This window comes from Dermacentor andersoni, chromosome 4 (genome assembly GCF_023375885.2).
Source record: "Dermacentor andersoni chromosome 4, qqDerAnde1_hic_scaffold, whole genome shotgun sequence".
Taxonomy (NCBI): domain Eukaryota; kingdom Metazoa; phylum Arthropoda; class Arachnida; order Ixodida; family Ixodidae; genus Dermacentor; species Dermacentor andersoni.
In genome coordinates, this window is record NC_092817.1 from 32775039 (window position 1) to 32793252 (window position 18214).

Here is an 18214-nt window from a genome sequence, read left to right on the forward strand (position 1 = left end):
GACACCATGCATCAAAGAGTAGGACTCTGTCGCTGGCAATCTTTGAATGTGTCGGTACAGCCTCTATTTTAGGGACCATAGCTTTGGCGCCTGCACTGTCAAAATGGTCGAAATGGTGATTAGAGATGTCAGACTCGACACCAGAAAATATTGGCAGACCACAGCCAACAATGAGTGCCCCAAGCGTACTGCATTGTTATGTGTTTTTCAACAGGCTAAGTGTTGGAGGCATTGGAAAAGTTGCTTCTATAAAACACGCTGCTGTCGTCAAAATAAGGGGTCATCAACCGAATTTGGAAAAGCAGGCTCTTTCGTGCAAACTACGGTTTGATATGCGGTTCAATTGATAGTAGATTTAGCGTAAGCGCTTGTTTCTACGTTTGCGTGAAGCGCAGCGCTCTGAAGTGGGCGTGGGCGGCGTTGCCGTCCTGTTACAACCCGCCCGTCGTCGGTTGACGCATGCACCGTGTCCTTCGGTCGCGCCGACGCGGCGACGATACCGCTCGTACCGGCGTCGGGAAAAGCCGAAAACAGATACACGCAGTGTCGCGGTTGGTGGATACGGCGTGGGTGAGGATAGCCGCCTTTTATCACGGAACTCGTCGATGTGAACTACGCAAAGTTAGTTAAGCCCGTTCTCTGGTGTGCATTCTTGAAGAGAGTGCAGAAAAAAAGGCACGCAGCACCAAAACGCTTCGCAGCACGGCGCCAAGCATTCGGGAGGCAACAAAACAGAGGCGACTCGAAACCTTCGTAAGTTGATCAGCTGTGACGCACAATCGATCCGCTCCGCGTCTCGCGCGTGCTTCTTGCCGAACACTTTTCGTTTATGTGCCTTGTTCGACGAGCTATACTACATGCGCCTGAGTGCTGTTTCCCCAAGTTTAAATGCTGCGATTCACGGTGCACGATCAATAAGCCGACTACGGCAAGCGCATGCTACTGCGGGCGCCTTTGACAAATTGTTCACAGTTAAAGAATTATATAAAAATAAAAGTAACGTTCGTGTTGACTGTGCGTGCGCACTCTGCTTCACTAGAATACACAAAGTGCAATATGTAAATAGCCTTGGCGATGTGCTTAGAGATGCTAGGACATAGGCGATTTGGACCGCTAATCTATTCAGCTTCCAAGCTAACCCAGCAGCTGCTCAGCAGTGTATGGAACTACCTGTGCCCATCGCAAACGTAGTGCGTGCTTAATCTGCCATTCAGCAGACCGATTAACTGCAACAGAAATAACATGCACTGGTTTTCTCATACAACGTTTATTGAATGTGCAATTTGTTTGCTGTATTTTTTATTTATTTCTCTTGAAAACATAGTCATGCTGGATCGCATGCAGGTTCGAAGCACTACATTACGGATTACCTTTCAGGAGCAACAGAAAACGCTCCAGGCTCCACTCGGCTCTCCACGCGACGTGATGTTAGAGTGAATTTCGAAGACCCGTCCTTGGAGTTTTGGGGCAATGGTTCCCTGGATGCATCGTCGTCTTCGGGCACCGTTCGACTTGCGCCGCAGCGTATGCAGGATCCGCTGTCTGTCGGGTTTATGGAGGTACAGTTTTTGCAGTGCCATTGCAATACGGAAGCGTTGGAGCCCATCGCGCATTTACGACCCGACTGCGCGTCGTGTAGCGAGTACGAAATTAAGAAAGTGGCTTCAGTTTCCGACGACCACGGATGCAGTAACTGAACGGGGCCCACATTCTTCGGATCATTGCGATCTTAGGGCTACTCGACAACAGTCAAGGATTACACAGCAGATCCTTGTTGATTTGGTTCTGGTTCTGTGCGCGTCGCTAGCACATCACAGCAATCACAGCACATCGCTAGCTCGTTAGTTCATCCAGTGCACGATAGGCGGCTTCGCGCCCGCTGTTCCTATTTTCTTCTCGTATTTTGACTCAGTGCACAAAATATCGCTCGAAATTTGCGTTAATGACTACAGAAATGATTGCTCGAACATTGATTTTTAGAGATGTGAAGTACAAGGAAAACTGTCGAGCGCAAACGGGTGTGCGTGCGTGATGACTTCCGGCATGATGCATCAGAGGGGGCGAGGCGGGCTAGGGGTAGGTTTACGGGTTCGTACGGACGGATCGAGTCGTAATTACACTCGCAGTAACGTGGCCTCACGGAGCCAATAAGACGCGTGACAGTGCTTCGATGATGAATTTCATGCGTACTTCGATCCTTTTCACTTACACGAACGATCGATCTTAGGAAGCTCAAGAGGAACAAGTGTCTTCGCACCCAAAACGGTGCCATGGAGGTTGTCTACGAAGGATGGCTTGTGAAATCGCCGCCCGAGCGCAGGATCCGACGTGCGGTAAGCTATTCGCGGTAGCAGGATGTGTTTTTGCCCGTACCAGCCATTGTCTAGGCTTTGCTTTTTTCAAGTGCTGTCTTCGTGGTGTGTTGAAACCATTGACACCTCTTCAGTCTCATCGGTCTGTTGGGGGAGAGCGGTAAATCAACACGTCTGGGTTTCGGTCGGCCCGTTCTGTTTCGTTCGCGTGTTTGTCGTCCGTTCGTCGTCTACGCCTTGTATTGTTTGACGAGCACCTCGTTTACCTTGAAGTTACAGTCACATACATGTACATCTGATTCATCGCGGTAGTGAGCTCGCGCAGTTCTGTGGCGGTCACGTCAGCTGTTCGACGTAATTCTCCATGTGGTCGTAGCCGAGCTGCCGATCGTTAGCTACTCATGCCAGTTATCTTGTGCATGTTGTAAACAGAACAACGCAGTAATAAGGGAGTCTGCAACAATATGTTCAGTGCGCGCGCCGCTCTGTTGTTACGTGACAGCAAATGACAGACTGGTTGTCATCGGCTGATCAAGCAAGAAAAAGGAAAGTCCATGTATTCGGGAGCTGCATATATTTTCCTTCATTGCGTAAGATTTAGAATTCTAAGGAATAACTTGTGGGGAATAACTGGAAAAGAAAGCATGTGAGCGAGTTCGGCGCACGGAAACGTCGGCAAAGGGCCGAGACGGAACAATAAGTGCCTTCCTGATAAGACTGTATCAAAGCGGAACTGTATGGTGGCAGTCTGGCGACGCGCCGTGGGCGCAACAGCCTATTTGCGGCTACTGATAAAGCCTCCAAAATCATTTCGCCAGCACTCCGTGCCCGTGTAAGTGCTACCATTTACACATTTGCTCACATACATTTTCACAACCGGAGAAAAAGGAAGCATAATTTTAAAGGCGTTGTGTACTGCGTTGTTCCATTTCGTGTTTTTACCCTTTCCAATAATTGCTTTCAGGTGTTTCTTTTTGTCTTCAGTAACAGGTTATGTTACAGAATATTGTGCATACAAGCATGAAGTAACATCGAACCATACAATGTAACGTGTTGTTTTAAATTTAAAGATATTCCAAAGTTTAAAAGACATCTTGTTGCTAAAAGTTTGAAGAGGTGGTCAACAGTACTGTAGCATGCTAAACAGCATGAGAGACTGTATAAATAGTTAGGGGTGTCTGCGCTATGTTGCTTCTTCTAATTTTTTGTACTGTCCATTACTTTTTGCCTTGTGCGTTATTCCTGTAACTGTTCATCAACATGTGCTACAATAAATTATTTTTTTCATTATACATTAAATAATTAGCAAAGTGCATAAAATTAAAATGCTGATTGCAGCTTTGTGCACAGCCCTGCTAAGTCACATCACACATTTTGTACCTTTTTCAAACAGTAGCTGTCACTCTATGAACATGACAGATATATTGCATCAGTTACATAATGAAAGTTTTTACTGTAAAACCAAAAAGAAGTGATAGAGACAGAACACAACTGCTTCTCAAGTCAAATTTTTATTCTTGGTTTGCATGGTAATGCTATGCGACATGGTTTCATCACAGGAAATATGAGAAGTTCATATGTGAGCATACGAAAAAAAAATACTTATGTTTTTCACTTCCGGTTTAGTCCTCTGCACTAACAAAATAAATCTAAATGTGAACAAGTGAAAGACAACTAAAACTTGTACTTCCAGGTTCGCCTCTATTTGTAATGGTTGCTTGGTTCAAACTACAAAATGTACATTTGAGACTACACCATGCTCGAAATCAGCAGCAGAGTGATTGAATATCGCACTCCCATGTACTTATGCTTTGTTTGCATTCTGATTGGCTTTTTTCTGTCCATGCTTCAATTCATGCAGATGGTAGATGTAGCAGGTTGGTTGCAATGAAGAAGCATGTTTAGAGCAACAGCGTCTGTAAGAAAAGGGACCAGCTGCGTCTGCTCAATTACCCTTGCTTAACAACTTAATGTTGGTCTTTATGTGACCTCTGTTGTTACAGAAATGGAGGCGACGGTGGTTTGTCCTGCGACCATCCGGCCAAGTTCCGCAGCAGTATGTTCTAGAGTACTACACAGACCAGACCTACAGGAAGCTAAAAGGCACTATTGATCTTGACCAGTGTGACCAGGTGGGCAAACCTCTTGTACTACTAAATCGACTGCAATCATTTGAGGAATGTCGGATCTGTGGCAAAATGTATAAAATAATTTGGCAGCCAACGCATGTGCAATGTGCAATTGAAAAAAAAATGAACTGTGTGCTTGTTTCGGAACTGTTGGCAAGCTTGTATCTGTGCATTTTAAACTTTTGGCCTATATGTACCGTTTTTTTTTTTTCTGTTCATGTTCGTTGACTTATGCCTGAGTGTAGAATGGTTCAGTATCAAGCAGCATATCTCAAAGAAAGCAGTGCACAGTGCTTAAAACAGCCAGCAGCAACATACTTGCGTATTTCGCTTTGCTTTTTAGAACGCTGTACTTGTGTGCAACCACCATAATTTGAGACTTAGCAAAGTCGTGAAGATAACTTTTTTACTTGCCTCCTGTGTTTTGGACACATTTGCAGTCAGGTAAAGTGCTTTCTTTTAGTGAAAAGGCTCAAAACTGTACTGCCATAGATGTACACTGACTCTAAAACATTTTGCAAGGGCTGTGCATCAGTGTCCGAGAGAACATTTTGCATATCCTGACGTTCTTGGTGCAGTTACTCCCTAACACTTGTCCTCATGTACATAAGTGTGCTAATATTGCCATGTTTAACATGTGCACTGCTGTTTGCATGTGTACCATTATGACAGACATGCTACAATGCTGCAGCATGGCTCATAGATGATAAGAATAGTAAGCTAAATGGCATTTGTTGCTTGTTCTCATAAATTACAAGGCTATCAAGAGCTAATGTTTGTTAAAGATTGTGTACTAGAAGGGTATCCAAAGTTTTACTAAAAACATCTTGCAAACCTCATATGTGTGTTTTTTGGAGACTGAAGGTTTTACAAAAATGTCACAGTATGTGATTCAAGATCTCAAATGAGAGTTGAACATTTTTGTTATTTAATCCGAGAATCTGACGGTCGGGGTCGTGATAACATAAATCTATTCCATTTTGAACTCATTCCACATCCGTAATTAGCCCTCTGTGATTGGTTAAAATTTTTAAGTGCCCATTTTGCCTGACAGACAAGCAAAGTGCACATCTCCCAGAAAATTTTGACCAATCACGGAGGGCTAATGGCAGCTGTGGAATAAATTCAAAGTAGAATAGATTGCTTGGAAAGTAAGAGTGCTAAACAGACAAGGACTTACGCAAAGAAGACAATTTTTCTTCTTTGCCTATGTTCTTGTCTGTTTAGTGCTGTTACTTTCCAAAACATGAGTTATACTACCTACTCGCCCAAGTTTCCCTTATAGTATCAAAGTGGAATAGTTTTACATTATTGCGACCCAGTATTGTAAGCATTAGCCTTAGTAGAATATAGAATGTGTTTAGGTGAATATGCTGTTAAAGATAGCACATTATAGACGGAGTATGTATTTTTCCTTTCTTTTGATTAATTTTTACTGTATTAGGCATTATAAATTGTGCTAATAATTGCTATTAAGCTTCTCAAAATTTGCTTTTGGCTATGTATACCTAAAACCTGGCATGAGTGCATTGGTGTTTGGGCTTCTGTTTGCTGCTTTCCTGCAGATCCTTTCTGACACATTATGGGACATAGCTATGTGTAGTACTTATTGGCACTTTCCTCTGCAATAAAACTGAGTAACTGCCTGGCTGGGTTTTCGTTAAGCTGATGCAGTCTATGTGCTTCAAGTGTTTGCCAAAAAACACTTGTTAAAGTTGTTAATGTGTGTGGCCTTCAGGTTGATGCTGAGCTGGAGGTGGTGACAAAGTCCAAGTACATGTTCGACATAAAGACGTCGAAGCGAACATACTATCTTGTGGCTGATTCAGAAGCGATCATGAATAACTGGGTGGACTGCATCTGTAAGGTCTGCGGCCTACGCATGCGGGTTGAAACAGGTAAGGCAGGGAGAATAGAGGTTTGGCCTTGTTGATGTGACGGTTAACTCTGAAAAAAGTTAAGTTTGGCAAATAACCTTATTTGAAACAGGGCACAAATACACATGTACAGTCGCGTGCAATATGACTTGCATCACCCTTGTTTGTAGTCAAAGGGGCTCCAGGGCTGCGCAGCGACCCTGACATGGGAAATAGAGGTTTAATAAATACCACTAATTGAAGCTGTGTTTAGGTCTGGAACTTGCCCTGTGTCTGCGCAGCCGTACAGTCTTGGAGCCCCTTTGACCACGGGCACCGGTGTTGCAGTTCATATTGCACGTGTCTGTAGATGTACAGGTCAACATAGGTAATCTTTACAAAGGATCAAACGTGTTGTGCATACATTAAAATAATATTGTTTCCTACTCCTGTGCATACACTTAATGGCATTAAAAGATGGTTATTCCCTTTCTAGACATGTATAGTGATTGCTTTCTCATGTACACAGGACCCAGTCTTGCTATTGTCTTAAATAATAACCCTCATATTAGTATTTCTGTGTTGTGACACAACATAGAACTTTGGTAATGGGGGCTTACACCCATATGTGCTGCAATGGAACGCCAGCCAAGGATCATATCTTTTTTAAGATTGGCGTTGTCGTCTCTAATTTCGTCATCATTATTATCCTTGTTCGGAAAATAATTCGTATAATTTTTATGTGGTTTAGTGTGCACATGGCACCTTTTTTTTTGCCCGAGTGTTATCTATGTGCAAATAGTATAATCGCGCCCTGTTTGAAAAAAAGCCATGCATTGAAGTTAGCAGCTTTAGGGCGGTATTCTTGGGCAACCACTTTCGTAGGTGGTTTCAATTTTGCGAGACTCGGCACTGGACGCGTAAGTAAATGGCTTGCGGCACTCCTGGCACTGTGCCAGATAGTGTGCTTCGCGCAGTGCCGGAAACGCTGTCGGCCGTATATGTGGATGCACCTGGTACCAAGTCATGTGAAAATATGAAACTATCTCCCAAAGTGATCACTTGAGAATATCACTCTTGTATGTCTGCTCTGAATGCCTCCATTTTTTTGTAGCCCGTCAACATTTAAACAGGTGAGACAACTATGTGACATACCATGTCATATGCTGTCGTGGACAAACATAATTTCTGCAGCTTAGCTTAACCTTTGTGCTGACGAAAAATCCCAAAGTGTGTCCAGAAAACGAAATTTTTTTTTATTGCACATCTGGATAGCAAATTTATTGCAGGTTCAAAATATATATATGGATAGGTGTAGTAAATTCACAACTTTTGTCTGCAAATAGTACACAAATTGTAAAATGAGGAGGCGCTGGCAGAAGTTTCCATCCTTCTAACTTTGTTCACTGCAATGCCATATCAAAACGATCATCGTAGTTGGTGCCATCAGAGTGTTCGGATGTGTCTACAGCACTAAAAATACTTCCATCACTGTCCGTGCTTTCATGCAGAAGCAAATGAACTTTGGGGCTTGACGACTCAACTAAATGTGGGCCGCACTTTCACGACGGGCACAGCAGCACGTGACTGACATGTTTTTAACATCTCTACTGAACGAACCTAATGAAAAGAGTCTAGGCCCCCTAGTGGCCAAAGAAGAAACTCCCAGAACCCGCTGTGGTTGCTCAGTGGCTATGGTGTTGGGCTGCTGAGCACGAGGTCGCGGGATCGAATCCCGGCCACAGCGGCCGCATTTCGATGGGGGCAAATTGTGAAAACACCCGTGTACTTAGATTTAGGTGCACGTTAAAGAACCCCAGGTTGTCGAAATTTCCGGAGTCCTCCACTACGGCGTGCCTCATAATCAGAAAGTGGTTTTGGCACGTAAAACCCCATCATTTAGAAGAAACTCCCAGAAAGTAAAAATAGATTGAACCAGCCTGGCCCATTACTGGAACTTAAAGAGTGTGGTTAAACATGCGGACGAGACAAACTCGTCCTCAAAACTTTATTGCAAAAGAAATTGTAACCGAGTGAGACTCGTCCATGGCTTAAATAATTAAACAAGGACACACAATGAAAATTTCGTGGACTGGTTTCGCTCAAGAGTGCCATTAATTTTTCCCAAAATTGTACAGTGTACTGCACGTTAAAGCTGTCACGCACACTAATATGTCCCTTACTTCAAACACAATCCTTTAATATTATGATATTCCGTTCTGATTTGAATTTTCCTGTTTGAGCCTCATTTGTTAACAGCAGCACTGTGTTAGCATTTCCACAGGTTTGCAGGTCATGTACCCCAGTTTTGCTGTTTGGGAGTCTGTTTCATAGTCAGGTCAAGAAACAACTCTTGCTTCTGGTTCTCACTGCAGCTGTATACTTCTGCTGTATGGTTATGCTGTATTATGCTTGTTATGCTGTATTTATGGTTATGGAAACCAAATTGCATCCCCAGCACAGAAATGGAGACGAAATTTTTGACTAGCCATTCATATGCTCAACTACTGTCTAGTGCTATTTAAGTACCTTTAATTAGATATATATGTTACACAGCTTGCTGCATTTTTTTTCTCTTCTACTGTGTGCCAACATCAAGCCAACATGCCTCTATTGTGGAACTTGGAATGACAACTTGGTTTTCTTGTCCTTGCGCAATTTTTTTAAACCACAGAGGGCGCCTCGGAAGAAGCACAAGTTGAGCCATCGTCAGAGCCTCCCAAACAGTCTTTGCCAAGTGATGAAAGTCCAACTCCTGCAGAGCCTGCACCACCCCCACTCTCTGCAGCTGCTGACCATCCAAGTAGCCTTTCAAACGATGACTCCAATCCATATATTCCTATCAGTGAATGCATTACTGGAAAGCCTGTCGGTAACGGGCTTCCACAGTCATGTCCCGAGACCCAACTGGTCGATTTTTATGACACCCCTCGATGCAGCACGGGCAGAACATCTCCAGATCCTGTTATGGATGCCATGTGCCGAATGCCACGGCCTCCGGAGAAGCCCATGCGTGAACTGAGGGGCGCCAGTCTTCTCGACTCCACTGTACCAGCCCCTAAGGTCAACTGGAACACGTATCCAAAGGACTCTTCACTGCCAGGAATGGCTACCAGTAGCCAAGCGTTCAGCTATGACCCTGTGCCTCCACTGCGACCTACGAGCAGTCGGGAAGATGTCGTTGAGCCGGCTGCTTCTCAGAACAGTAATGTGTACAATGGGGATACCCTTGGCAGGGCTGGCCTTACCCTGCGTAAAGCGGGGCGTGCTGGAATGGCAGTGCCTCCTGCACCACTTACCAGGCAGGATGCTACCGAAGAGTCCTATGACCGGCCATCTGCCACACGGCCCTCCTCTGCCTCCCAAAATGCAGGCAGTGCGGCAGACATCACAGGCGATGAAGTCATACCTCCACGGCCACCAAAACCACCCAACATCCGAATTCGGCCAGTGGCCAGTTGTTACGACGTGCCTCCACCTCCCTCACAGCCACCACGAATGTCGCAGCAGGACTCGTACGATGTGCCACGTTCGGCTGGTGGAATGCGTGATGGTTACAGTGTTCCTCCGTGTCCACAGCATGTGCTGCGACACGAGGTTTACGACGTTCCTGCAGCACCATCCAGGGGACCGTATGAGCTGTACGACCTGCCGAGGTCAGCAGAGCCAGTGCCTAGAACGTCATCCAGTGGCATCCCGCTTCCTCCACGCCTCTCGCTGGACGAGACATATGATTTTCCAAAGTCCTCACTGAGCCCTGATAGCTTAAACTTATCAGTCCCTGCCCCAGCAGCACCAGGTTCGAGGAAACATGCTTACTGCAATGCTCCTGTAGGGACATTCAGTAGCAGGGAAAATGTCTTCAACTACGAGTACAAGCCATCCTTCACAGAGTTTGTGGCAAAGGATGAGGCAGAGGTGCAACAGATGCCCCCTGGTGCCTACGCCAATGTCTCCTCCACTAGTCCGGGTACACCCAACCTCACTGCTGTGCCACCTGCCATAAACCGTGGCCTGAAGCCAAGAAAAGCTTCAACTGAAGGTACCTCACCAGGTGGGCCCATCTTGCCTCTTACTGATGTGTTAAAGAGGTGGCAATTGGGGCTAATTTGTTTACATTGTTGGATGGTTGTAACATTGAAGATCAACAACTCAGTAAATTGGGCAGTGCATGCTTTCTGGTGTTTCTGCATTGCATAGTTTGAAGGAACCACTATTATCAGGCATGTAGATGACAGGCTGGAAAGTGGTACATATTGTTAAGGCATATGCGAGGGAAGAGAGAAGTATGTTTGTGAGGGCATCTGTATCGTTGAAGTGACTTGCACGTCTGTTGTGCTACTATGCATTTGCACTATTGTACTGTCACTGAAGGAAATAGACCTTACATAGAGAATGCTGGAAAATGATACATGATAATATTTATATCTGTTTTTTGAAGAGAAAGAGATATTAGACAGAAGGGAGGAGAGAAAGAGGGGATTGACAAGGTGCCATGTGTTTACGGTTGAAATTGTTTTTTCTCTTCGACCACATGCAGCTATAAATGCGGCAGTGTTTGTTCTGATTTAAAATAATTGTTAGTTCATGCCACTGTTCCAAGTTTTTCTTGTTGAGCTTTGTGCTCTAAAACTGCTATTAAAAAAGAAATGCTGTCTTGTTATTTTCTTACGTGCCAACATAGTAAACATAAGAGTACATTGTCTCAAGCCAGTTCAGAATTGCTGTTGATCATTCAAAATATTTTTTTACATATAGTGCAGCATGCAAAATATTCCACGCAACTTGGGTCCATTGAGAGCTGTGTGCCCAGTTCGGCTTGTGAAACCTTAAGCTACCTGGGGAACTGGAGTGGGAACGATTTGTATTGCACACATCAAGTTTTATATAATTCTCCATAGATATTAGTGCAAATGCTGTTAGCGTGGTAAGTAGCACTCAAGATAAAACTTTGTCACTAAGAAGTTGTTACTGTGATGTGGCACTTAGTGCAGTGCTTGTCCTTAAAATATATGCATTAAATATAGAATAAGACATTGATGCCTTAAGAGTGGCAGCCAGCATGCTGGCCCCATGAAGAAGCACTGAATCACTAAGGATAAACAGGTATAGTAAACATGGTGCGATTTTCGTCCACCCACATAGCTATTTTCTTGACTGTGATAGCTCCTGCCACTAAATTATGCACTCAGTTGTTGCTCAAGGTCACTAGTCACATTTGCAAGATTTTATATGCATATGAAGCAACACTGTGTGTAAGATACATTGTTTTCGCAATGTTGAATGCACTTGCCTGTTTGATTAGCATAGTTGACGTGGCATTCAGTTATGTAGTCGAGCTACTGCAATCTTTTTCTGAACTTTGGTGATTATACAGTAAGCGAGTGTAGTATCTGACTTCCTTTAATATGAGGTGTCACAAATATCACGCACTGAATTTTCAGCATTATTTTCTATCTGCCCATAAACATTCTAGAACTTTTTATAAAATATTGGCTATAAACATTCTAGATTTAGTTATTTATGTCCAATAATTCTAAATTCCTTATGTCAAGGTTCGAATATTTAATGTTTTGTCTCCTGCCAGTATTGGCTGTTCTATAGGTGGTGTCCAAATCCACACCCAAGCAACGTTTCCTCTGAGGCTGTACTCTTGCGGGCTGCATGGTCTGTAGGCGATTGCAGGAGCCGGAAAAATGTCACAGCTGCCATGTTTCGGAGACGTTACCTATAGTACATGTATTGTGTTCAGTCATTGTTATGCTTGTTTGAAGAGCCTGAAAGTCCGGTTAGTAGTGTGTGTACACTGGTAGTAGACCAATCTGCTTGTTCCAGGTGGCCATGTGTTTCCTCTAGCTCCTCCTCCTGCGAACAGAAGCCGCAGCCACACCACTCCCAGCAGGCCAAGGTACAGGGAACATCTGCTTTAATTTGCATACATAGTACAGTTTTATTTATATACTTTCTCTGTTTCCTTCAATTGCTGCTCTTTCTTTTTTTCCCCCCCTTTTTTTTTCTCCTTATGTGCAGGCAGAGAAGTAAGGGTGACTTGCTGGCACCTGATGAAGATAGCTGGTCAAGTGCTAGCAGTAGCCGACGAAACTCCACAAACGATGACCCGGTATGTGTTTTCAGCACTTCTGGTACATTTGCTCGGTGATGTTGGTCTCCTTGGGTTGTATGCTGTGTTGTTCATCACAAATTCTAGCACCTTGTGAAGTAGCTAACAAGTAATAAAATAAAATAAAGATAGCCAGGGTTTCTTAGCCTACAACTTTAGATTTTATTTTTCGTTTGTATTTACTAATGTGCCAATTAGAAATATGTCTTGCATACTATGTGGTTTACCATTAAAGGGTCCCTGAAACGATTTTGATGAACTTGTAGAAACATGCAGAGTCATTAGGGTAGGTCTTTCTGATCATTAAGTGTCACACTCATGTGCTCTGCATAAAGCATGTAACTTAATATAAGGTTTTAAAAATGTACTTTGCTACCAATGGCAGCTGCACTGTACCCCTGAGTTTTCAGCCGCCCCGTCATCTGCTGTGCAGCAGGGGCGCACGACGTCATTCGAGCGAGCCACCCGATTGGCTACTGACATTGCGTCATCGGTAATTTTTTCAAATTTATGGTGAACAAATGGAATATTGGTTCAGTTGTTTTGCTAAGAAAATTACACAAAAAAAGTACACAGCAAGCGTCTGCTTTGTATTACATGTTTCGTGCTGATGCAAGCTGTGCAGTCAGTGCTGGTCTGTAGGTTTCTTTTTGCGAGCACCATGAATCGCTCTTCTTGCATTGTGGGCTGCAAATATAGGGATAGGCAACATGTCAAGCCGTATCATCATGTCCCTCCGCAAGGCAACAGGCGAGCGAAGTGACAGCAATGCATCAGGCTGACGCTTTCCCTCTTTTCTCTCTCTCCCTCCTATCTCTCCCTCTCTTTCTTCTTTCTTTTTTAATGGCGGGGGTCTGATCAACAACTCATCGCATGATGACGGGCTTCTTGTGCTCCTTTTCAATGCTTTAGTTGCTGAAGATTCGACACCACAGGTCCATATCATTTGTAAATCTGCGCCTTGAGCTTGAAGTGACTTATACATCAAAAGTGTTCGATCTTCCAAGAGGATCTGCTGGCGAGCGCAGTTGCGTTGTTTCTGCCAGCGTAATCCGGCTTATATATTTATCCGTAATACTTAATTAGAAGCCCGTCGTACAAGCACTGTTTTCTTTACTGTAAATATATCGTGTCTCGGCATGCATAAGCTAAATTATAAAGAAAAGAAAGAACGAAATGTGCACTTACTGTGTGTGTGTGTGTTTAAACGTGGCTTTGCCTTGTCCTGATATCATGAGGTCAGAGGCTTGCAGGACTATGCGTCGTCTGCCTCGCAAGAATAAGCGACAAGAGGTTGTTGTATTGGAAATAGTGACATCCACTTTTAAATATGCTTGCACCCTTTGGGGCGTATACTATTACTATTTTAAGGGTGTTGAATATCTTTGACGCAGAAAGGGAAAAATCAGTGGCCATTTAGTGGTAAATGCGAGAGATGTGTGTTAGCATTATGTCACACCTCTAGGTTCTGGAAATGTAATATTCTCCATAGAAAAGCTGCTCTTGCATTTCAGTGCGGCTTGTGTGCGAGAATAAGGATGACATAATGCTAAACCATGCGATAAGGGTGTGAGTGGCTGCACTTGCGTGATTGCCTCTAGCGTGGCATTTTCCCGTTCTAATATTTTCCGAAAGCAGCCCTTTCTCCTCCTTGTTTCACTGGGGGGGTTAATAGTTGGAATATTGGTTCAATTGTCTTGCTAAAAAATTACAAAAATGTACACGATAACAATTTATCACTACACTCAAGCTTTTCCAGCACACAGCAAGTGTCTGCTTTGTGTTACAAGTTTCGTGCTGACGCAAGCTGCACAATCAGTGCTGGTCTGTAGGTTTTTTTTTTGTGAGCACCATGAATCGATCTTATTGCATTGTGGGCTGCAAATATCGGGATAGGCAACATGTCAAGCCGTATCATCATGTCCCTCCGCAAGGCAACAGGCGAGCGAAGTGACAGCAGCACATCAGGCTGACAGTATCTGATTGTCCCTAGGATCTGTGCGTTTGTGGCTATCACTTCACGTAGGAGGAATACTACCACATTACCTTGCTCGTGCAGCGATTGGACGCTGCAACAAAACGCTCGCAACACTAGCTGCTTGGAGAGCTCTCGCTGGGGATTGATAGCCAGGTCAGAGAGGCTTGGTCTGCTGGCTCCAAGACACCGAAAATAGATTACATGACGTCACATCATGATGCTGTGTCACATCAGCTGTGTCTTACCAGTACTCACGTACGGGGCAGAAACCTGGAGGCTTACGAAAAGGGTTCTACTTAAATTGAGGACGACGCAACGAGCTATGGAAAGAAGAATGATAGGTGTAACGTTAAGGGATAAGAAAAGAGCAGATTGGGTGAGGGAACAAACGCGAGTTAATGATATCTTAGTTGAAATCAAGAAAAAGAAATGGCCATGGGCAGGACACGTAATGAGGAGGGAAGATAACCGATGGTCATTAAGAGTTACGGAATGGATTCCAAGGGAAGGAAAGCGTAGCAGAGGGCGGCAGAAAGTTAGGTGGGTGGATGAGATTAAGAAGTTTGCAGGGACAACATGGCCACAATTAGTACATGGCCGGGGTAGTTGGAGAAGTATGGGAGAGGCCTTTGCCCTGCAGTGGGCATAACCAGGCTGATGATGATGATGATGACATCATGATGCAGAGCCAGTGAAGGTGGACCTTAGCCCCTATTGCTTGCAAATGAGTTGGGGAGGAAAAGCATGGCTAGGGAGGAGGGTAACTTGTAATCGCCCATAGCTCTCCTAATATGAGACACTTCATTTACACTGTGTTATGAATGTTCTACTGTAGCTGTGCCCTACACACCAATGAAATTTGTCCAAACCATTTTAGGGACCCTTTAATGTTACTGTGAATTATTGCAGCTTAAAGCGTGAATCCTTCATTGTCTGATTTTATAACAGAGAGAAGGTAAACGACCAAATAATATAATACATTGGTGCCCAATCTCATCTGCATAATCTGAAATGAGTTGACAAACACAATTTTGTTATCCAACAAGCAAAAGAAAAATCGTAGCATAGCGTGGACAAGTAATACTTGTTCGTAGAAATACTGATACAAATTTCTAAGATTGGTAAAGTGACAATTAAATGAGTGGCGACATGAAATCTGTGAGTGCTTACGTTTTGCTTTTGTAAAAAAAAGAATTTGATAAAAGCATTGCTACAAGTACAGGCGGTTTTCATGCAGGGCATAAGGCAACTCAGTGCAGGAGCAAAGAAGAAAGCGGAGATCCAGTACCTTGACTTGGACTTAGACTCCGATCCAGGGCCAACACAAAGCCCAAGATCACCAGAGCAGCGCACTGGTGGTGGAACTGGCACTGTTTACAGAACAGTAGATTTTGTCAAGACCAAGGCCTTCAACACAACACGGCAGGACGTTGAAGAGTCCTATCGCAGTCACAAGGACGGTGAACCGTGCAAGTAAAACATTACCTTGAAGTGCATTTGTGAGGCTGAATTAGAGGCCAGCTGCAGTGCACATTGACACTTCTCATCAAAGGTTGTAAATACCGAAAGGAACAGGCTCAATATGTGCGATGATATCCACAGAACAAACACTCAAGTCAACTGCACAAACGTGTCTGTATGCCTGAAAGTTGCACCCTTTGGAGCATAATAGCTGACCACATGACAGACATTGCAGGTAATGGGGTGTGCCATAAGTAAACCTAGGGATAGCTTGTTATAAGTGTAGTGATGGTTTGGTACCCTGTCCCAAACATTTCTTATTCATGCTTTCCTGTTTAGGTTGTATTTTTTAGTGACATCAAAGCAGGGGCTATTTTGATATGAAGCATGTTTAGCCGACACCATCCTTGCTTGCCTACTTGGTTGGCTGCATTTTTCCCATGCTTGCACATTGGAGTGCATTGATCCCGCGTAATAGTTATGTGCATATCTGATCAAGCACTCGATCTCTTATATTAGCAATAGTGTGTTGTGACTCAATTTACTTGGCACTGTATTTGCATTTGCTGTTGAGGTTGTGTTATCGTGAAGTTGTCAACTTGCTACGAGAGACATGCAGAAAGAAAAGAAATCTGTCCTGTTTTGGTTGCTGCATATTTTTTTTTTAGGAGAAGTTGAGTAGCCATTTTACAGCAGAGCCTTTGTGAGTACGTCGAACACCAATGAATCTATAGAGTTTATATTTATTTGAAAGTTTCCCAGTAGATGCATTTTTATACATATATTGCAGATGCCATTGCCTGCTGTAAAGCAACTTGTATATAGTATGACATCTGTTAGGGCAATTGTACAGCCATTTCTTTAGCAATTCCGCATGGTTGATTTGTCAGTTGCATATCTTTTACTTGTGACTGTGCTGCCATTGCCAGTAATAACACATTCAGCATTGTCATTCTTGTGCCGGCTCTATGTGATACTTGTTACCGTGTTCATTGTGAGCTGCATGGCATCAGCCATCGATTTCGTGCTCGTGGTGTTTGTGAATATACTCGAATGTGCCTTGAAACAAATGGACGACATCGCCATAATTATATGGTTGCTTGAACATGGTGTAGCACTTGTTGACAGCACTTTAAGAAATCTTTATATCGATGCAAGGAGTGGTCTAAACGTATCTGGGTACATGCTGGCCTAGCCTTAAGAGAGGTATACTGCTCCGCCACTGGAGGGTGCCTTTAGTATGTGTTATGAGCTAATGTAGAAATTTTAGTTGTCGAAAATAACAACATTCATTCACATTGTGCGCTTTTTAAATAGCGTGTTGATGCTGTTTCACATTCGCTTTGGTAATTTAGTTGAAGGAATAAAGAATTTGCATGAGGATTTGTTTACATCTGGGAGAGACCATGTGGAAACATGTCGAAACAAGCATTTAGAGAGGAAGCCATGGGCCATAGCTGAACTTATGAATGGTTAACTGATTAAGGGGCAAGGAGGACATCTATAGAGGAAGACAAACACTTCAGATGCCTTTCTGCAGGTACAGCTGATGCATGCATGCATGGAAATACACCCACAAATTCTCATGCAGTGCATCACAGGCTAAAGTGAAACAGTATCGGCATATCATTGCAAGAGAGCATGATGTAAATATATGCTGTTGTCCTTGCCAACATATATACACTCACATACACAAAAGAAAGTGCTTTCAGATTAGCTCATTACTCATGCCGTAGAGATGGAGTAGCATGCCAGTCTCCGTCGACACAGGGCTGCATGTTTCCAGGTGCTTTTGGATTGCTCCTTGCACATTTTTAATTAAAGCAGAGATTTGCTTTCTACATAAATATCTTATTTCTGACCAAAATGCACTGGAATTTGTGCATGCAATGCTAGTGTTTCGAACAAAGTTCATTTGGCTCGGGGTTTTAATACCTATAGTGTACAAAAGTTCTGACTGCATTTTCAGTGGCTCTGCAGTTAGTATATTTACTTACAGCCTTTACAATATAATGTTGTTGTTACACTCATGACTGTATGGAGCCCTCTCTTGTGGGAATGCTATATACATTACTGCCGCATGCTCAGATGTTTGTACATACAATGAACAAGTGTTATTCAGGTTAAAGTAATAAAGGTTTGGTTATTATCACAATGTGCACAAGATCCATTTCTTACATTGCAGCTACCGCTGCTTTTTCTTGCTACCCTTCACTTGGTGCCCCCAAGGTGGAACGCAACAGCTATAGCTGGCCAAGTCTGCTTGGCTTGACCTGGCTTGAACTATTTGTGTCAACATTTACAGGGCACACTATCTGTGAAGAATCTGAATTTATATGGAGCTCTGGCACAGGGAC

The 18214-nt window shown here is 43.6% G+C and overlaps 2 protein-coding genes across 2 annotated transcripts in view; one reads left to right on the forward strand and one right to left on the reverse strand.

Moving 5' to 3' along the window:
• Positions 1 to 1836, reverse strand: part of LOC126536866 (calpain-D-like) — a 28946-nt gene extending 27110 nt beyond the window's left edge. Inside the window, exon 1 of the mRNA XM_050183890.3 lies at positions 1371 to 1836. Coding sequence (XP_050039847.1) covers positions 1371 to 1606 — 236 coding nt within the window. The 5' untranslated portion in view covers positions 1607 to 1836. The remainder of the gene's footprint in view (positions 1 to 1370) is intronic.
• A 240-nt stretch (positions 1837 to 2076) lies between these two features.
• On the forward strand, positions 2077 to 18012 carry dos (daughter of sevenless). Its single transcript, XM_050183900.3, has 7 exons — positions 2077 to 2333; positions 4316 to 4444; positions 6180 to 6339; positions 8972 to 10351; positions 12133 to 12205; positions 12328 to 12418; positions 15634 to 18012. Exons 1-7 carry the CDS (start codon positions 2271 to 2273, stop codon positions 15871 to 15873), a joined length of 2136 nt encoding a protein of 711 aa, XP_050039857.1. The 5' UTR covers positions 2077 to 2270; the 3' UTR covers positions 15874 to 18012.
• Positions 18013 to 18214: the final 202 nt, after the last annotated feature.